Source organism: Henckelia pumila, chromosome 1 (assembly GCF_033568475.1).
Source record: "Henckelia pumila isolate YLH828 chromosome 1, ASM3356847v2, whole genome shotgun sequence".
In the NCBI taxonomy this organism is placed as follows: domain Eukaryota; kingdom Viridiplantae; phylum Streptophyta; class Magnoliopsida; order Lamiales; family Gesneriaceae; genus Henckelia; species Henckelia pumila.
The window spans coordinates 156767224-156788385 of NC_133120.1; the positions used below are offsets into that span (position 1 = coordinate 156767224).

At 32.2% G+C, this 21162-nt stretch overlaps 3 protein-coding genes across 6 annotated transcripts; 1 reads left to right on the plus strand and 2 right to left on the minus strand.

Annotated features, from left to right (window-relative positions):
- The first annotated feature begins 1852 nt into the window (after positions 1 to 1852).
- On the plus strand, positions 1853 to 5361 carry LOC140874910 (probable LRR receptor-like serine/threonine-protein kinase At1g14390). Of its 3 annotated transcripts, none has more exons than XM_073278391.1 (7): positions 1853 to 3347; positions 3561 to 3694; positions 3799 to 4042; positions 4120 to 4304; positions 4422 to 4465; positions 4697 to 4808; positions 4893 to 5361. In XM_073278391.1, the coding sequence occupies exons 1-7, from the start codon at positions 2132 to 2134 to the stop codon at positions 5148 to 5150; spliced, it is 2193 nt and encodes a 730-aa protein (XP_073134492.1). In that variant the 5' UTR covers positions 1853 to 2131; the 3' UTR covers positions 5151 to 5361. The 3 variants fall into 3 exon arrangements, with proteins under 3 accessions (XP_073134492.1, XP_073134493.1, XP_073134494.1); XM_073278392.1 differs by having other exon boundaries at positions 4700 to 4808; positions 4893 to 5360; XM_073278393.1 differs by lacking the exon at positions 4893 to 5361 and having other exon boundaries at positions 4590 to 4724.
- A 277-nt stretch (positions 5362 to 5638) lies between these two features.
- Positions 5639 to 9169, minus strand: LOC140874747 (single-stranded DNA-binding protein WHY1, chloroplastic-like). The gene is made up of 7 exons (XM_073278121.1): positions 8758 to 9169; positions 7800 to 7897; positions 7596 to 7688; positions 6937 to 7031; positions 6462 to 6535; positions 6269 to 6357; positions 5639 to 5967 (listed from the first exon to the last, which is right to left on the minus strand). The coding sequence occupies exons 1-7, from the start codon at positions 9020 to 9022 to the stop codon at positions 5854 to 5856; spliced, it is 828 nt and encodes a 275-aa protein (XP_073134222.1). The 5' UTR covers positions 9023 to 9169; the 3' UTR covers positions 5639 to 5853.
- A 6482-nt stretch (positions 9170 to 15651) lies between these two features.
- LOC140875085 (pectate lyase-like) lies at positions 15652 to 17595 on the minus strand. Of its 2 annotated transcripts, none has more exons than XM_073278655.1 (4): positions 17272 to 17595; positions 16513 to 17161; positions 16138 to 16380; positions 15652 to 16052 (listed from the first exon to the last, which is right to left on the minus strand). In XM_073278655.1, the coding sequence occupies exons 1-4, from the start codon at positions 17481 to 17483 to the stop codon at positions 15822 to 15824; spliced, it is 1335 nt and encodes a 444-aa protein (XP_073134756.1). In that variant the 5' UTR covers positions 17484 to 17595; the 3' UTR covers positions 15652 to 15821. The 2 variants fall into 2 exon arrangements, with proteins under 2 accessions (XP_073134756.1, XP_073134831.1); XM_073278730.1 differs by having other exon boundaries at positions 16513 to 17184; positions 17272 to 17412.
- Positions 17596 to 21162: the final 3567 nt, after the last annotated feature.

The following is a 21162-nucleotide window of genomic DNA, read 5'->3' on the forward strand; positions in this document are numbered from 1 at the left end:
TGCAGTCCTTCAAATACCTCGGAGAAATGGATAAGAGGATGTCATATATGATCCAATCCCTCGCCCTTGGTCAGGAGAGGGAACTAAAGCTCAAGGCTGAGCTAAAGCTTTCGAGTCCGAAGAATGATAATTTGCGGGCAGAACATTTTGTTATCAATAACAAGAAGCATGTCTCTGTGTTACTGTTTCTCAACCTTTCCATTACTATATATGCATTGCTTGGTTTTCGAAGCTGGTTTCCATTCCAATTGAAGCTTTTTGAAATATTCTTTAAACTCGTTCGTGTGATGATAATGATGATTCCTTGCCTTATTTGGAAGAAAACTTAATTTGGTGATTATTCATGGTTTGATTCTCTATGTTTTTAATTGGGTTTTAAAAAAAAAATTGATTTAATTTGTTGTCATGTAGATTGTAGACCAATATTTTAACCATGTCAATAATATTATTAAATATTAATATTATCGAGGCTTACCCAAAGAATTATTAAAGAATTCAAATCCCAACGTGAGATATTGTATGCATGATTAGGTAACACAAACACATCAATAAAGTTATCCTTTGGAGACACACTACCGACACATTCCATTCAATATACAAGTATACAACCCTGTCATTCTCTGATCAAATTTCATATTTTATATATAGAAATATAGTTTGCATTTTGGTCCAATCAAATATTACATTGGGCAATTTTTCTTAAAGTTGGATTGAGCATGCAAAAATCACATTACATAACTTTGTTATGATATTTTTTTGGTATTAAAAGTTATTCTAAAAGAGCTAAAATTTTTAAATACAAATCATCTTTAATCTCCCCAAACTTGGCGGTTACTCTCAAGATCTTTGAATCCACTCGTACGGACAACTGTTTGCCAACAAATAAAGGAAAAGAAAGTTCAAAGAGTCGAGCATGTACGAAAAGTACACTTAATATCATTAAATATTCATTAATTAAAAGGTCAAAATTCATTAACTGAACCCTATCTCAATAAAACATTTGCAAATTTAAATCTTACATACTTATAGAGTTGATGTTAACATAAAAATAAGGTAAAATTGATTTTTGGATCTTATAAGTTTGTTTTTTTATAATTTTGATCCTCAATGTTATTAAATTTCGATTTTGGTTATCTATCTTTATTTTTCCTCTTTTTATAATTTTAATGTTTTTTTTCGACTTAACAAGGACACGAAAACAAAACAATATTGATGTGACACTCATGTTTATAAGTGTCACATCAATATTCATTCATAAAGTACTAAAAATTGACAAAAATAAAAAAATTACATAAATAAAATTAAATTTAAAGACAAGAATGACTAAAATCGTAAAATAACAAATTTGATTTTTCTGAGAGTAACATATGATACAAGGAAATGAAATTGCGAAAAATAAGTTAAAGCCAAATTCTATGTAACCATCAATCAACTACATACATAACATACGAAGTATAAAAACTTGTAATTTTCATAAATCAAAACAAAGCAAGATTTGACATCAATATCTCAAAACTAAACAAATAGTGACATGAAACACAGCTGGTTCCACTCCCACGTGCTCCATTAGCTGGTGAAAAGTTCCAAAATTGCATGCAAGTCCCACTCGCAGAAATAAATTCCTTAAATTCAGTATTAAATGGTTTTCGAATAAATGAAACTTTACTATATTGACGAATAATCAATTGGCAATTAAATGGTCAACAAAAGAAAAAGTCTCATAAATTTCCCAATTCCTTTATCCAATTCGAGGCTCTTCAATCTTCATGTTATATTTTTTTTTTGTTTTTTTCCCCCTAAAAGGCCATTTTTAAATATATTTTTTTTTCATATTTTCAAGAAAAGTTACCATGTGCTACTTGCTAGCTAGCTTGCAAGTTGAATCTTGAAACCAAGCAAAAAGGAAACAAAATTATTGCAAAATAAAGTCCCACTTTAATAATTTCATCCATTTATCATTGCTTTCAGCGTTATTCACTCTTTAGAAAAGCCAAGATCACACATTCATTCCATCTTCTTGAGATGTCCAAGCTCCAAATTTTTCTGATGATTTCATGATTTTTTTCTTGTTGGATTTTCCATCTTCCCACCTAACATATATATCTAGCATTGAGTTTGGTTTTCTTCGAAAATGGAACATCAATGGATGTTGCCAACCATAATTTTCCTGGTATCTTTCCCATTTTCAATGGCACAATTATCTTCAACTGAAACCAGAATCCTATTCCAAATTCAACAGTTTCTTGAACATCCACCAGCCCTTGAACAATGGAACAAATGGACAAACTTTTGTGCATTGCCACCAAATCCTTCTCTTACACTTGTCTGTTCAAGTAATCACATCACTGAACTGATCATCGTAGGATACAAAAGCTCTGCTTCCCGGAATCCGAAAATCTCAGCTTCGGATTTCAAAGTTTCTGAGCAGACTCTTTCTGATAAGTTCTCACTTGAATCATTCTTCACTGTCTTAACCAAGCTTTCGAGTTTGCAGAAGCTGTCATTGGTTTCTTTAGGATTATGGGGTCGTTTACCAGCAAAAATCAACCGGTTTCGATCCCTTGAAGTGCTGAATGTTAGCTCAAACTTCATATATGGTGACATCCCTCCATCAGTATCAACTTATCAGAGTTTAAAAAGTCTTGTATTGAGTAATAATTTGCTAAATGGGAGCGTTCCAGATCTAAGTGCTCTATCGGTGCTTGAAGAGCTGGATTTGAGTAGCAATTTTCTGGGGCCTAAGTTTCCATCTTTAGGCAACCATCTTGTATCTGTTCTCATTGGTAACAATTCTTTGAAATCTGAAATTCCACAAGATTTCAAAAAAATGAATAGGCTTCAAGTTCTTGATTTGTCATCCAATAACCTCATTGGACTAATCCCTTCATTCCTGTTTTCCATGCCATCAATTCAGTACATCAGTCTGGCTAAAAATCAGTTAAGTGGGGCACTTGCAGCAGATGTTTCATGCAATATCAATCTTAGTTATGTTGACATTTCAAGTAACCTTTTAACTGGGAGATTACCTTCTTGTCTAGCATCAAATGTCGGAAACAGGACATCCATTACTCTATGGAATTGTCTGTCAAACACAACCTCGGGGTATCAGAGACCTACTTCTTTCTGCCAAAAAGATGATGCATTAGCTGTTAATCCTTCAGCAACAATCCAGAAGGAGCAACCAACGATGAAACTTGGTGTTGTACTCGCTATCATCGGGGCCATTGTCGTGGTTTTAGGCTTCCTGGGATTCTTGATTTTGGCAATCCTGAAAAGGGCACAAAGAAAAAGAGGTAGTGAGTACAAATATGACGACGTTGTGATCCAGAAGACTTCTGTTCCCGGAAGTAAGTTCTCAATCCCTTTGTTGTCTTTAGCACTTACCCCTTTGTTCTCTTTAGCACCTAGAAATGATCAGAAAATACTCATGTCAAAATCGTCAATATTGAGACGACATATTGTTTATATTTTAACATCTCCTCGTGCATCAAAGAGAGATTCAAACATATGTCCAAAATCAAACATCCAAAGTTACATATATTTTCGTCACGTTTCATCAGGACATATACAGCCGACAGGTCAAATGGCATCGCCAGGACTGCCACCATATAATGTGTTCGCGCTAGAGGAAATTAAAGATGCAACCAACAATTTTGATAAGATTAATCTTGTGGGAGAAGGATCACATGATCAGGTGAAGAAGCTGGTTTCTCGTGTGTGTGTGTGTGTTTAATTAATGTAAGTGAATATGTGAGCTTGTGCCAGAATTCGACTCGTTTATTTATTTATTTTCAACAGATATACAAAGGTAGACTTACAGATGGATCGCCAATCTTAGTGAAGTGTATTAAGCTAAAACAGAAGCATTCACCACAAGCTCTGCAGCACCACATGGAAGTTGTATCCAAGCTGAGGCACAGGCATTTAGTCAGTGTTCTCGGGCACAGCATTGCCACGTACCAAGACCATCCGAACACAACCAGCACAGTCTATATCGTGCTTGAAAATATAGCCAACGGGTCGTTGAGGGATCACCTAACTGGTACACAACTTTTTAAAACCGGTAGTTTGAAATGCAGATTCTTGAAATACAGGGAACACTTAATTCACATTTGGCAGATTGGAGAAAAAGGGAAGTTCTGAAATGGCCACAGAGAATGGCAATCACTATGGGTATTGCCAGGGGGATTCAATACCTGCATACAGGAGGAGTTCAAGGGAATGACCTGAAAATCGAAAACATACTCTTAGATGGGAGTCTCACTCCTAAAATAAGCAGCTATAAATTAACACTTCCATCCAAGGTAATTAATTTATGTGGTTAAAATGGTCATTTCTCTGTAGATAACACATCTATATCTATAAACAAGTAAAAGTAAATAAACAATTCTTGCTGGCTCATTCAACGTATGAAACTGCAGGTTGGTGTAGAAAACTCACTTGATAGCCAGGACACCTTAAATCAGTTGAGCTTTCTAAACTTTTCTTAGTCTCAATTTCCTGAATATTTCCTGTGTTTTTCGACATGAATTGACTTGAAGGTTCAAACGATTGAACGTTAGTCCATACTTTTTGCTTCCATTCTTCAGAAAATAGTGCTAGTCGTTAATGATTTTACTGTCGCATCTTGCGACAATAGAAGAGTTGAAACAAAGCAAGCATAATTTCATAACCTCACGCGATGCTCCATATTTAGCAGTGAAGATCCAGAAAAGGAAGACATTTATCGACTTGGAATTATCCTAACTGAAGTTATCATTGGTAGGCCAATACAATCTCAGAGTGAATCCGATGACCTTAAGTATCAGGTAGTGCAACTACCCTACCCAACTAGCCTGAATTTTCAAATTTCCCACAAAAGATTATTGAACTTTGGCTTGTTTCATATACAGCTAGAGAGGAGCTTGGCAGAATCACCATCGAAACTACGAGACATGGTCGATCCCTCTATGCGTGGAACTTTTGCATACGAATCCTTGAAAACTGTAGCCCAGATCACCGTAAACTGCCTATGCAAAGATCCAACAGGGCGACCTACGGTCGAGGACGTGCTTTGGCATCTGCAGTATTCAGTTCAAGTTCAAGAAGGTTGGACAAACAGCGGAAACCTCAGTGGGAATATTAGTGGAAACCTTGACACAAAGTTGTAAAGCTCCATGCCAATAAAATTCTGTTGTCATAATAATTCTTTCATTTTTCCTGAGTACACAATGGATGGCGGCGCACAACAAAGTTCTTGATCTCTTAAGAGCAACGTAATTAATCGTGCAACAACATTCTTTGCCATTTCAATTCAAAATCATCCTTGTTAAAATATGTCAAGTATCAATCTGGACAAATATTGATTCTCCAAATCTTCACTGTAATTATTCTTGATTTGATTAGCATGTAATTAGGCCAATCTTTCCTTTCTTTGTCTACTGTAACGTTAGAGCTAGTTCTTTATATATATGTAAGAGGTCCTGTTCGAAACTATCAATGAGAAAACATTATTTTCATCATTCTTTGGCCTCTTTAGTTTTACAATCCTGGACTTCATATGCTGCTTCATTTGATGCTCTAGTATGCGACTTGTATTGAAAATTTTAAATTAAGATCTCTTGGGTGACCATAAAGGAAAAAGATGAAGGAATTCTAGTGAAAGAGAAGATACCACTTTGATATATTAAATACATAAAAGAAAAAGAGTAATTCCCCAAATTTTTAGTTTCTGGTCTCATTGTATTCATAAAGCAGAGAAACATTACTAAAGAACGGAGGGAGGGACAAAACAAATTTACACCAGTAGAAACAAAGATAAGAATGACGGAAAAGAGAAGAGGTCATCCTTTTGTTAACTAAGCAACCTCGGTCCTATCTGCTCCATTCATAGTCCACGGTAGAATTCGCGTTGTTTAGACGACTTGCATCTTCAGGCCTTGTTGAGTTTGCAAATGTATGCCAGCCTAAAAGGTATGGCAAAATGAACTGCGACAACACAAAATGAGCAGTCGTCGTTATAAAATTAGTATGCATTTGTTCAACAGAGATTTATAATGATAAACTAAATGAAAAAATTCAACACAAAATGCTCCCATGTGACAAACGATCAAAGCTGAAATGGTAACAGTTGATTGGATAAAGACCAAATTGATCCCAAAACTAAAAATAAAAGTCTACAGGAAATTCATATAGCTCCTATCAGATTGTCAATCAAAAGGACAATTATATAAATTCAGCAAAGACGAGATGTCAAGGGAATTGAATGGTGGACAAAGCTGCGACTTACATTGAATGATGACACTAGTACAGCAAACTCTGCCTTGGTGATGGGGATATAAATATTCTCGTCCACGTTTATAAGCTTGTTTTGAACACCTGAAATCATCAAGCAGTCTCATAATCAAAAGGCATAATATTAAGCGAATAATATATATTACTCCCAAAAAGTTTATGGCGTGATTTAAGAGATATTTCATTACTGAGATTGAAAAAGTGGCCAGAACCATCAGGCAGGGGCTCCACCTTCAACACTTTCCTCACTTTGCCTTCATCACTGCACAAGTTCATTCACAAATGGCATTAACGAAGATATAAATTAATTAGTCCTATAACAAGTCTTTAACAATGGCTTGCAAGGTGCAACAAGTGAAAGACTGATTAAGGCGGTGTTCGGGAAAGCTTCTAGAAAGTACTTCTCGGCTTTTCCAAATTTTGTGAAGGAAAAGCTGAGACGTGCTTCCTAGAAGCTCTTTCAAACACTACTTAAATTAAATTGCTAGATCATATTATTTCAGTAGTGTTATGTGGATGTGCAATCCATGAGCAACTCTTTGTTGCTGCTACGCATGAGGTGTTGACCAAAGTAAGAGAGTTAGTGAACAAAAAGTAACAAAAGCTTCTGAGTTTTCATTGACAAAAATCAGACAGCATGTATAGAAGGACGTATACTCTGACCTTCTTCCTTTATTCGGATCGTGAAAAAATTCACAAGAATCTCGAGTCCCAAGGCTGATAATGTTTCCTATTTCAGCCACGGACAATGAGAATAACTGGAAATAAGCAAAATCAAACACTATTAAAGAAATTCCAGGCCAAGGTCGATACATATTATTAATACATCCACCTTTCAAAAAAATCCATATGGTAAAAATTGTGGTTTTATTTAGTTTTTGTTTGTCTCAAAGCAATCAGAACAGATATTCCATGAGGAAAAGTTCCAAATACCACCTTTTGATGGTAATTATTCTCAAGAAATTCATGTGTTAGCAATTGGGTTCAAAGTGCACACTTAATCTGACACAGTTATGTGAAACTTGTTTGTTTGTTGAATAAAACTTGCAGTTAGGCATTCACATAATGAATGCATATAAATGCATAAACATTTCATGTTATAGATTATAATGGAATGAAGTTTTTCTTTTCTACCCTCTGGTTATTTCGCCCTCCTCTCTGTTTACTTCTGCAAGCTCTCAAGTTCAATCTCCCCTTAACGTACTTAGGTGCAAATTACTCACTCAATGAACAAAATCTCAACGCAAAGTTGGATCCTATAATACCCACGCGTGAGTTACCTCATATACAAAAGTCACATAACAAAGTAAAAGTACATTTACCTGCTTTCTACTCCAATCATATTGGCGCACGCCAGCTGCAGGAGCAAACTGGAGCAAAACAAAACCCTCCTTTGATAGTTTGAACGCTCCAGACTGAACCATAAACCAACTATTACGAACAAATCCATATAATCTGACGACAAAAGAAATGGCATAGAACCAGAAGTCGGAACTCAAAACCACTAGAAGGCTCAAGAAACATACGTCTAAAGGAGAGAACTCTGGAGGGCGTGGCTCCACCGCAAGAGCAGCTTTCCCTTTGTATATAGTGTACCCTACATAAACCCTTGGTGGCAATTGCCCTGCCACATACATTTCAACGTTAAAGATTCTATTTTATTTTCTATCAAACAACAACAAGTCAAGTTTCTCAGTTTCTGTTATATTACTAAAAAATGTGCATACACCTTATTCTTTGAACAATTTATGCACCCAGTTCATGTCACCTCTTCCTCATAAGGCAATAACTTAATGATAAACAAAAGGTGAACATGTTATATTTCTAATAATTTGTTTGGTAAAAAGAATGCTGCAAAACTAAGAAAATGTACGCACATGATCTTCCAAAGGTAACTCTTTGACGGATGATTACAAAAACCATACTTCTTTTAACTTCTCGAAACACAGAGGAACGAATCAAAGTAGACAAGCTTCGTATTGATTAAATAAAGCAAAACAACTAGTAACAACCAAAGAGAACATAAATCCAAACATAAAGAAATCCTTTCTGGGCACTCAAATAAAAAAGCCTCCTATATGAGACTGGGAAAATGGGAACAAACCTATGAAAAATAGTAAAACTTCACCAGAAGAAAGTAAAAATGTTCTATAACAGTAAACTAAAAATGTGTATACCAACGAATAAATGCAAAGAAAATACCAGCGAAAACAACTCAAATAAGCATAGCATTAGCATCTACACCCATTGTACACCAAAAAGGGAAGAAAACAAGAAACATAGCGCAAATTAATGTTCGCAGGTTCTCAGTCAGTTTTAGATTATGCAAAAAAAAAAAAAAAATTCTTAAAATAACAATGCTTGCTTGAAGTCTGAAATAGCCCAAAAAGATGGTGCCCCAGCAAAACCCACAAAGCAAAATCAAATCTTGAAACCATTGCCAACAGAATAACAAACGGTCAAACAAAAGTACTCCACATTTACCCGGCTGAGAGGGAGTAGGAGACTCGTGTGAAGAAAACCTCTGCTGCTGTTGCCGTTGTTCTTGGGGTGTCAGGTATTGAGATTTAACACTAAAAGATAAATTTTTAGAGCATTTCCCATGTGGGGCGGAGAGGAAAGCGTCATCCTTACTTCTGGTGACAAGAATAGAGGTGGGTATTGTGGAATTACAAGAAGAGAGTTTTGGGGGGTTTTGGATTGAGAGTCTTCCTCTTCCTCCTGGCGCAGTTATATTGAGGCTTAGCATTTTAGGCTTTTGTTCGAATCTCAAAACGTTATCTTGAGGAGGGTTTTGGAGAGGTTTCTGAGGAAGACGTATGGAACTTGACGGTACTGTGGGGGAGGAGACATCGAAATGGCACGTATGAGTTTGTTCAAGAGGAACCAGCTTCAATTTCACAAGTCGTTACCGTAGATTAATTTTACGAGACGAAGTAAAACAAAATTAATGAGAAAATATTTTTTTTTACTAGAAGAGGTGCGTTGTACGTAAGAAATTATTGATTAAAAATATGTATTTGCAATTTTGATAATATTTAAAAAAATCTGAATAACATCATTTTAATATTAATTAAGTTAATCTAAAAATGTATGGATTTTTTCGATTTTATATTATTTTATTTTATGATTAAAAACATGTATTTGCAATTTTGATAATATTTAAAAAAATCTGAATAACATCATTTTAATATTAATTAAGTTAATCTAAAAATGTATGGATTTTTTCGATTTTATATTATTTTATTTTATTTTCCTAAAATCATTCGATTAAACATTTTAAAACAATTTTTTTCCAAATTTTTTAACTTCCATGGGCCCCGTATTCATCAAAAGTTATACGAAGATCAAGCAAGCATACATATAGACATACATGTAGACTTTGATCAATAAAAATTCGAGCTTATAAAGAAAATGAATTCACCAAGATAACTTGAAACACAAGGGCAAAATACTACCATTAAATAATATATATCTTGAGATACGATTACACTTATTTATCTATATTATCATTTTATCTAATATGACATATATATATATATATATATATATATATATATATATATATATATATAATTCAAAATAAATGTTAATTAATTACTTGTTTGCCTTATTGTTTTTCAACATAAAAATTCTATGTTATTCACTTACACTATTCAAAAGAATATCGTTGCTTTAAAATAAATACATATCTAAATAACGCGGAAATGGAGAAATATGGATTAGAAATTTTCTAAATAATTTCGTTTAACCTTTAAGATATGTATTTTTTTCAAAGTCCACCACAAAAAATCAGCAATAAATTTTCTGCAACACTTAGTTCATATTAATTAATTGAATGGATTCCATCAATTTAGAAAATGTTAATGTTATGACATAAAATATTGAACTAAATTACATGATATCCAATTAACTGTAATTATTTCTTATTGAACTCTATCTAACATGCACGATAATATATTGTCTGCGTATATATTTGTTTAGTTACGGGTGATTGCAAAATCTAAAATTTTAGCCACGTAAAATTTCATTGCTTGCAGAATATCTTTAACTTGCTGACTTATGTGTATCTTTCTTCTATGTGTTACTTCTCAAGTTCAAGTTTTAGATCCAATCTTAGTTTTTTTTTTTTTAAGCGGAATCATTTTTTATAAGTTCAAGTTCTATCATTAATCTTGATCTACCATCGGCTCTCAATAATTAATTTTCATTCGAGTTCGATGCCTCAACAGTAATCCATTTCAAATCGTGTTTAACATATTTTTGGAATGTGATTCATGATCATGATTTTAATAAATTATAATGTCACTCAATATTCATGTCATTGAAAACATCGATTATGAAGACATATACGTAAGTCCATCATTAATGACCAATTTCTTCACCATGTATGATTATTTTTGCCTAGTTTCATTTCATCGAGTTTTAAGCTACAATTTTGATAAACTCTTTTTCCTTATTTTCCACTTAGATTAGACCTAAGCATGCTAACGTGTTTTCATTATATGAGAGACCTAAAAATTACTGTTCCAAAAGTTAGTCCCCATATTATCTTTGGTGACATGCATTCATTGTTCCTAAATCTTAAGTTGGTGTAATAGCTGTTTTATAGCGCCGTTTCAGGTTGTCAACCTCCATTTCTTAACCAAGGATTTCCTAAATATGTGTAATAATAATTCTACGAACATCCTTTAACAAAAAAATAAAAGCAAACCAATTATTCTTAGCTTGCTTCAATCCTCACCTAGGATTTTGTTGAATTTGCAGTTTTCATGGTATTCATTTGTTTGTCGATTTTGCTACTATGATGCTCTTCTTCTTTTGATTTCACTGCCACAACTCGACCCTAATTATACAGCTCAGAGATTTTGATTTGACTAAATAACGGATTGGATTCGAATATATTGATTGTTAAATCCGAAACACGTATACCCTGCAACTCCTATATACATATGTGTAATGCACATTTATGACGTATATAGGTTTATATACATCGGTGTAATGCACATTTAATATATGCTGGTGTAATGCCTTGCCAATTCAATTTTCTCCTGACATAAGGTATTAGTTAAAATTGATTTTCTAATCAAACTGAATTGAAATTCCAGTTTCATTTGGTTATATATGAAGAGTGAAATTTTTTAGGGCACACGGCACCACAAAAGGTAGAAAAAACCTATGAAAAAACCTGTGAACCATACGTTGACATCACAAAATAGCACAATAGAACTAAGTCCAACTGACCTAAGAATGGACCCATCTGCCATCCAAAAAAAAAAAAAGATATATAATAGATGTGCAAACAGTAACAACAGAATACAACGAAATTGACAAATATTGGCAAAAAACCAAACCACAAAAACAAAGAAAGATAGATGCACATACCACACTTGAAACCACAAAACAACATATATTAAGATGAGATAAGAGAAAGTAAAAAATCAAAACACCAAAACAATCAAGATTAATCATCATAACAGTAACTTAACACATGAAAAAAGACAATAAATACACGAACAAACAATAATAGCGACCAAGTAAAATGAAGTGACCCAATTCCTAAAAAAGATAAATAACTTGCATACCAAACCATTAACACCAATTGTCCTTGTACGACACATTATATTATAACGAACAGACCAATAAGAACACACGAAGAAGATAACCAAAAGAAAATACAGAAGGTTCGACCTCTGAAGGCCGTAGGAAATCATTTTTTCAGTCATGGCCGTAATATGAGAAGTCGTTGAATTAAGGATAGAGAATTACATGAATATATACATGCATCCAGGAGTATTATTTAATTTAATCTAATTTAAAATAATAGTTAATTAAATTAATTATGTATTGAACGGTCAGGGTGTCATTTAAAGCAGTCAATGCATTGAGGAGAATAATGACTATAAGAAATGCAAATGCGTGCATTCAACTATTTATCTACGGGTTTTTATTAAATTTAATGTAAAATAAAAATCTAATTTCAAAAATAATGTGTTTAAAATTATATATCATAAATACAGCAAAACTCTGTCAGAGACAGCGGACGCTGGAATATTATATTCTACCGTCCGCTATCTCACAATGCCACATAGGCAGCATCCACTGTCTCTGACAGTGGATGCTGCCTATGTGGCAATTTATTATTATTATAATTTTTATTTTATTTTATTTTTTAATTAATTATATAATTAATAAATATTTTTAAAAACTTATAATTTATTTATTATTAACTTATAATTTTGTTTCTCAAATTTTTTAAATTTTAATAAAATTTCGAATTTTTTGTCCTAAAAAATTATTAAAGAGACTGAAATAAAAAATTAAATTTATTAAATGATTTTTTATCAGTTATATTTATAAAAATATTTTTAACCTAAATAAAAATATTTTATAAAAATTCTACATTTACCATATTAATATTATTTTTTAAAATTTAAACACATAATAAAAGTCTCGTTTATATATAATTAAAATTCGAAAAAGATATTTTTATTTATGTTAACCAATATTTTTATAAATATAACTGATCAAAAAAATTTTATTTAATGACTATACTTTTTTATTTTCGTCTCTTTAATAAATTTTTAAATGGATATCAAAATCAAAATTTAAAATTAAAATTAATCAATTTTGAGAAACAAAATTCCACAATTAAAATAAATAAATTATAAGTTTATAAAAATATTTTTGTGGAATTTTTTTTATCTCAAAAGTGATTAATTTTAATTTTAAATTTCGATTTTGATGTTCATTTAAAAAATTATTAAAGAGACAAAAATAAAAAAATTAAAGTCAGTAAATGAAATTTTTTTATCAGTTATACTTATAAAAATATTGGTTAACATAAATAAAAATATATTTTTATTATTTTTATATTTATTATAAATTTTATTTTTTAATTACAAAGTTGTTATATCAGTTGTTGTTGACTTATTTTAATTTGTTTGGATTTATGATAGTATTTAAATTATATTAACAAACCTAGATGAATTCATTCGGAAAATATTTTATGTTTGAAAAAATTGTATATTTAAAACATATTGTCATCATTAATATTTATTTTGTAAAATTTTGATTTTTGTTAACAAATATTTATTTATTTATACTAAGTATACTTTAAATTTTTACAATTAAACTTTCAAATTTTAATTATATATAAACGAGACTTTTTATTGTGTGTTTAAATTTTAAAAAATAATATTAATATGGTAAGTGTAGAATTTTTATAAAATATTTTTATTTAGGTTAACAATATTTTTATAAATATAACTGATAAAAAATCATTTAATCAATTTACTTATTTATTTTCGTCTCCTTAATAATTTTTTAGATGGACAATAAAATCAAAATTTTAAATTAAAATTTAAAAATTTGATAAACAAAATTACAAGTTAATAATAAATAAATTATAAGTTTATAAAAATATTAATTAATTATATAATTAATTAAAAAATAAAATAAAAAAATTATAATAAATTGCCACATAGGCAGCGTCCTCTGTCAGAGATAGCGGACGCCATCTACCATTACTAATATAATATAATTACTATAATAATTAATAATTAATTAATGCACCATATGTATTCAAAGAATCATAGTCAAACTGATGCACCGGAAAGGACAAACAAAGCCTTGAAGAACAACAATTTTAGGAGCAGATTATGAGGACGTATTTGTAAAATCACAAATCAAACTGGTATATTTATAAGAAAAAAATATAGAATCGTTGATAAAATCACATAGATAGTTTGACAAAATTGAGGATTTTTAGACAAATCCAAAATGACACCATGACTTTAGCCTACACAAGAGCTCTTGTATTATATATATATATATATATATATATATATATAGTAATATATATATATATATATATAGTAATAAAAGATATCGAAAATTGATGTGTTGATGTGTCGTCGTAAAATGCTAATATGACATCGAAAATGATGACATGATATCAAAAACAGCTGACGCAATATCGAAAATTTTTACTTGTTCGATCATTTTGATTAAAATTAATATGCAAAAAAATAAAAATTAATATATCAAAACCAAACTTTTAAAAAGAAAAACTGCAATTTTGGTCTTTTATGTTTGTAATTTTGTGATTTCGGTCCTCTATGTTTTTGTATTTCAGTTTTAGTCCTGCATATTTCAATTTTTGCAATTTTGGTCTTTTTTATTCGAAAATGCTTGTGTGGTACTGTACACGTCAGCTCCACATCAGCATTGAATTAGTGCCACATCAGAAAAAGTACTAAAATTGCCAAAAAAAAAAAAAATAAAGATAGCGGACTAAAACTGAAATCTGAAAATATATAGAATCGAAATCACAAAATGACAAAGATACATGACCAAAAAAAAAAAAATTTTCCTTAAAAACGTACAAGTCAAAACCCAAAAATAGATAAGTTTGAGAGACAAAAGTTATTTTTCACATATATATATATATATATATATATATATATTATTTATTCATTAAAATCATCAGGTCATATCCAACTACAAATTTATTTTGGTGCAATTTCTGCACTAAATAATGTAATTTTTGCACCAAATACAACATACATTTTCTACTCATCTACTTCAAATTTTATACCAAAAAGAATATTCTCAGAATATTTTTTTATTTTACATGCATTATTTCTTATTTATTTAATATTTATTTATAAATTTAATAAAATAAATATGATTAATTTTTATAATAAATATAATATTATCAATACATGTAATTATAATAATATTTAAATTATTAATGTAATTATTATATGTTAATAAAATTATATTATACAAATTAAAACACACATATTATTAAATTGATAAATTATTAAACACAAAAAATAAAATAAAGAATTAGACATCTGATTATAATTAAATTGTGTGTTTGAATATTTAATGATTCAAATTAAATAAAGAAATAGACATTATTATATACTAAAATAAAATTACCTAGAAATTAATTATTATATATAATAACTAAAAACAAAATAAAAGAATTAAAAAAAAATTAAAAGGGGAAGTTTGCACCAAATTTGGTGCAAAACACCAAAATAGCGCACCCATTGGACATGAAATTCAAAACCCTGTCTTAGTACATTGAAATAGAAGAGATTTGGATCTCATTAGTACACATCGATCCATATTCTCAATATGGAAATTAATTTAGAACAATTGCCAATTGAGAATATTTATTTATTTATTTTACAAATTTAAATTTAAATTATCTCTTACCAGTTACCACACCCAGAGATAAGAAAAAAAGTAATGATAATAATTTTCTTTTTTATAATAAATTACTAGCTGATTCCAACTTAATCATACTTTGACTTTCAAGAATTACAAGCACATATTATAAATTATGACTTACTCATGACGGAATTAATATTGACTTTAATTTTCTGATTTAAGATATATAGCTTCAAAACAAAGAACATACAATATCTAGTTTTTTTTTTTTTTTTTTTTTAACCTGTGGCTGAATTAGTAAAGTAAAACATGTTTGTTTATTCACCAAGATCCTAAAGGGAAATGAAATGAAATAGTTTAGATTAACATGGCCTGCCTGGGATGCACTTGAGGGCACCAGCAAAACGAGTTAGCCTCCCTACAAATGAACCAGGCCTGAAATTGATGGTGTTTCTCTGTGTCAATGGATTTCTTGTGTACTTAATCGGTGGCCCTGATTCTGTAAAGAAGGCTCCGTTGGTGAACAGATCGCCCTCCGACCGCCATTGCCATTTCATCCATTCGCTCTTGGGAGCATAGTCTCTCTTGGTCACCTGCATTGCATGCATATATATATGTCTCATACATATATAAATGTTCCATGTATTTTTATTTATTAGTATTAGTACTAGTACGTACCTCTTTGACATAAAGGCCATCTGAGGCTCTGAATCGGTTTCCTTGGCTGAGAATGGTGGGATGCGCGCTACCGCCGATGGCGTACAGTTCCCAATGGGAGTAATCGTTGTTGACGACGTGGAAGAAACCCCACCGGCACCGCGGCATTCGCTGGATCAAACCCTGTCCGAACAGGTTGAATGCCACCGTCACTTGCATGATTGCATCTTTAGAATCACTATCATGTGCTCCCAAGAGCATCACCTGCATGCATGCACAAGCCCGATCGAGTCATGCATGTGTATATATATATATAGTTTTAATTACAATATTTTAAAAGAGGACAATATATATGCAACAAACAACTGTGACATGCTAACGTCCGATCCGACTTACATCGTTATGGTGGTTGAATTTGCAGTTGGAGATGGTTATAGCAGTGGAAGCCTCGATCACATCGATGAGACCATCCGTGCTTCTAGACAAAGAGACATGATCTATCCATATGTTGCTTGAACCGAAGACGGATATGGCATCTCCGTCGCTCCGAGTACGGAAACCCAAGTGGTTGACGGCGTCCCGGATCAGCCCACCGGAGGCCGGAATGATGTCGTGGATCCACACATTGTGGATGATCACATTTTGCACGAATTGGAGGGTTAAGCCTGCACCAAAGGCAATGTGCACTTGTGCTCCTCTCCCATCTATGGTCTTGTGGCTGGTGAAAATGAGCTCTTGCCTCAGCCTGATGACCATGTGATGAGCGAAGATGATCCATAGCGGCTCCGGTTGGATCACGGCGTGGCGCAGGGTTCCAGGCTTCGGTCGGTCCATGTTGTCGTCAGATGGATCCGTCACGACGTAGATTCGCCCCATTTTGCCTCCTGTGGTGCGGTAGCCGAACCCTCTGGCACAGTCCGCTAGCTTCTTCCGGTTCTTGGCCCAGTTTCGGTCACAACGCCAGCACTGATCGATGGGGTTCGTGGCCCGGCAGCCACGGCCTTCTCGGAGGTTTCGCCTCGTAACGTTTTCGCTTACCAACTCCCTGCATGCATGCATGCATTCAGTCTATGTACAGATACTAGCAATAGTTGCACATGCGTGAAATCAATTTGAAAAAACAAATTTTTATATGAATAAATTAAAACGACTTACTCGCCAACTAGTTGGTTGAAATCTTCTGTTACCTCCTCGGGGTTGGGATTGAATGCTTTCAAAGATGCCTCGAAGGATTCCTCGGCTCTCTTCTGCAAATACTCATCGTAGTTTGGGATTTTAGCGCTGGATCTTGGTATCGTTTCGAGAACTAACAAGAATCCTAGCAGCACGATTAGCATCGATGATTTGGTATTATTAGTTAGCGCCATTGAAGCGCTAACTATGATTTTATTTCGAATCTTATGATTATTATTCAACACAGAACCCGATCGATCGAATCACTGGAAAAACAAGTCTTTTTTTACCAGTGATTCGCTGTCTCTTTCGAAAAGATCAAATGCTGGGAAGAAATTGGTTTATATATAATGTAAAAAATGATGGGAAAGTTCTGAGGAGAAAAATAAGGATGAAACAGACACATACGGCACAAGGCTAGGAGTCGAAGTTGAGAAGCGTGAGGCTTGAAAAATGGAGAACCAATTACCAATTGATGGTGGTGATTAATAATAGTAAGTTAACTAACTTTTATTTTTCTATTTTTAGAAATATTGATTTTGATTTGTTTCAATGAATGATGAATTTCACTCCTAAGTGGTAAAGCAATTATATTGAAAATAATACTCGATAAAATTATAGGTTTGTCTACGGAAAATTAACATATATATATATATATATATATATATATATGCTAAAAAAATGTACGTGCGTTGTACGTAATAACAATTTTATTTGATTGAGATCGGAGTTATCAAATTTTGAATGTTTAGTTTTATTAAAATCAAGTGTTGTATTTTTTATGGGTGCCAGTTTAAACTTCAATAACTATAATTCAATATCTAATTAGTTACTGAGGTGGTCATATGACCTATTAAAATTTTTTTTTTGTTATATTTGTCGGTTTCTGATAGACCTTTTTTTAGTGATATTATATGTTTATTCAGCAAGTTTTATTTTTTTAAGCTAACAACTTTAAAGCAATAACATATGTTATATATTTATTGAAAAACGTAAAATATTTATATTGTTACAAACTGTAGATCATGAGATTTGTGTTTTACTAAAAGCTATAGTTGGTGGTAATTATGTAACGCAAATCTTTTAGATCGTATCGTAGTTCAAACAAATACATGTTTCAATTGTTCAACCCAAGAGGATAATTATTGCACTCAAACAATCACCTTATAAACAATTGTGTTTTTCAATCAATGTGAATCGAAACTATGGTCTTGACTCTGATATTAATTGTATGACCGAATACGTATCTTTTTACCAAAATTTATAGTACGTTGATGGTAACAATACGACTCAAATATCTTAAATATTACAAAATCTCAAGCATCATGTTTCGATTGCTCTTAGAGACTATTATTACATTCCAACTTAAATAATTTATGTTAAATGATAATTTTACTTATATTGATTTTTAAGGGAAAAACAATAATTTCTTTCAGAGAAATAATTTTTTGATTCATTAACTTGTCCAAATTTGAGTTTTAGTCCATCGAGTTGTCAAATTTGGTTATGGTGCTGTAGTGACCCTTACCGAGATCACCTACTAACCAAAACTTAGGCATGCAATTAACTTAATAAAACATTAATCAGAATTAAACTGCAGAAATCATAAACAATGTACAATTCCAAGCAAAAAAATCTGTAAATACCCAAATAGTTATTACAACCAAATCGAACAGTTGTATCAACCCAATACAAAAGAATAAACCCTAGGCGAAGCTCCAACTGGTCAACCACTGCCTAGCCCCTCTTGGATCCACCCGCCTCATCCAATCGCAAACCTGACCCATGGAATAGGATGTCCAAAAACACAGAGTACGAGACGTGAGCATAAAACGCTCAGCACTAGAGTATGAGTATACATGAATGCAAGTGAACCGCCTACTGACTAGAGGTCAAGAATCAGATAACAAAGACAGACCGGGCCCTGGTATGTAGCACGCTGTGCCGTCGCTTCAGGAGGTGGCTCACATACCAAAATATTAGTGGATACGCCGGACTCAAATCGATGGAAGTTCATCCACTAATAGGATATGGTAGAACCCTAGCTACTAACAGACATCTCAAAGGAGATAGTACAAGATGCAAATGTATGCAGCATATAATCATGGCATATAAATCATGCAGTCACATAATACATGCATACTCAGTCAGGATATCTCGAACAGTACTTTCGTACCTCAAATGCTAGGCAAAGCACTACCAGCTATAAGTCCGCGCCTATCTCCGCACTACATTGCGAAATGATACTAACATCATTAAAGTACTCTAAAAGCCTTAACTAAGCTATTGCATACTCCTAAATATTTTTAGGAAACAAAAGTTATACCTTCGTCCGTCGTTAGCCCTTTGCTGTCGATTGCCTCAAAACTAGGCCACAGCTCCGCTACGACGCCTGGATCGCTACGCCACTTCCGGATTCCCAATGGGACGCCAAGAATTCCCTAAATCTGAGCTAGAAGACTAAGGAATCGAGAGAGAAGAGGTGAATGGTGCGACTGAAAGTGAAACTCGGCCCTCCTATTTATAGACGGAGTTCGGGCCGTCTGAACCATGCTTCGGAGCGTCCGAACACGATCGGACCGTCCGATCTTGACTTCGGGTCGTCCGAACCCAATAATGCGTCATTGCTTACGTCAGCACAATGACGTCATCCATGACGTCTGTCGGCAGAACGATCGGAGCGTCCGAATTTGCCTTCAGATATTCCGATCCAGTTCGGAGCCTCCGATCCTCCACTTCGGATCGTCCGAACTCAAGTTTAGCAAATGCGATTAGTTCCTTAATCTCTTTAATTGGTTCCAGGTTACTACAGGTGCACTCACATTTAATTTTTAATTATTGTTTGTTCAATAGTGACCTGATATTTGATAATTCAACAATGTTTGATCTTATTTCAGCATTTTTACGCCATGTCAGTATTTTTTTTTATTATAAGTCTTTATTTTTCAATAGGCCTCTGACCCAATTAGACCTAAAATGACTGAATTAAAATTTAGCGTATCAAAAATAAACTTTGTAAACTTAGTGGACCAAATCATAATATTAAATAAGTTAGTGAACAAAAAAAAACTATTTTTCATTTATTTAAAAGCTTTTATTTAGATATGAAAGTTAATCTTCAATTGAAAAAGCAAATAAAAATCACGTATTATTTTCTCTCTGGTAAACCATGTTAATCATAAGACAATTGTTGTAGCTTAACTTGGTACAGTAATATTTTTCAGATAAGTGGTTTTTTGATTCATTAACTTATCTAAATTTGAGTTTTAGTCCATTGAGTTGTCAAATTTTGTTTTGGTGCACTAACATTTAATTTTTGACTATTATTAGTTCAATTACTGACGTGATATTTGACAATTCAACAATGTTCGATCTCAATTTTTGACTCGAATATGCTTTTATTCTTAATTTTCTTCAATAATAATCCAATTGAGTTGTTTTAAATTTGATATACATTCAAAGCAGATGTTGTTGTACATGCCATAAAAAGCATTTATATATGAGTGTGATATTTAATTTATAATTTTTAAGAATAGTATGTTAAATATATTATTTGCAATAAAAATTTAAGTAGACTAAAAAATGTGAAGAAAAATATTTTCTTAGAGGATGAACAATCATATTTTAAACAAGCTTAAAACCTTTTATAATAAATCATTCAAGTATTTAAGTAATTTAGATTAGATAAAAGAATAACTTGTCTAACTTAAAATCGATTTGAATTTAATGTGATTTTCTAAGTTTTGTCATGCAATATTTTACGATTTCATAAGTATTGACATTAATTAATTCTATTAGCCAAGTATTATATTGTAATACAAATATCCACATGAAATTTAGTCATAATCATACTCGATCTCTATGTCTCAGTTA

Coding starts and splice junctions, on each gene's coding strand:
- LOC140874910 (XM_073278391.1), top strand. CDS start 2,132: ATGGAACATCAATGGATGTTGCCAACCATAATTTTCCTGGTATCTTTC. Junction 3,348..3,560: donor GAAGACTTCTGTTCCCGGAA/GTAAGTTCTCAA, acceptor ACGTTTCATCAG/GACATATACAGCCGACAGGT. Junction 4,043..4,119: donor GTTGAGGGATCACCTAACTG/GTACACAACTTT, acceptor CACATTTGGCAG/ATTGGAGAAAAAGGGAAGTT.
- LOC140874747 (XM_073278121.1), bottom strand. CDS start 9,022: ATGCTAAGCCTCAATATAACTGCGCCAGGAGGAAGAGGAAGACTCTCA. Junction 7,032..7,595: donor ATGATTGGAGTAGAAAGCAG/GTAAATGTACTT, acceptor GCTTATTTCCAG/TTATTCTCATTGTCCGTGGC. Junction 5,968..6,268: donor TACTAGTGTCATCATTCAAT/GTAAGTCGCAGC, acceptor GTGTTGTCGCAG/TTCATTTTGCCATACCTTTT.
- LOC140875085 (XM_073278655.1), bottom strand. CDS start 17,483: ATGGCGCTAACTAATAATACCAAATCATCGATGCTAATCGTGCTGCTA. Junction 17,162..17,271: donor TTCAACCAACTAGTTGGCGA/GTAAGTCGTTTT, acceptor GCATGCATGCAG/GGAGTTGGTAAGCGAAAACG. Junction 16,053..16,137: donor ATGGCCTTTATGTCAAAGAG/GTACGTACTAGT, acceptor CATGCAATGCAG/GTGACCAAGAGAGACTATGC.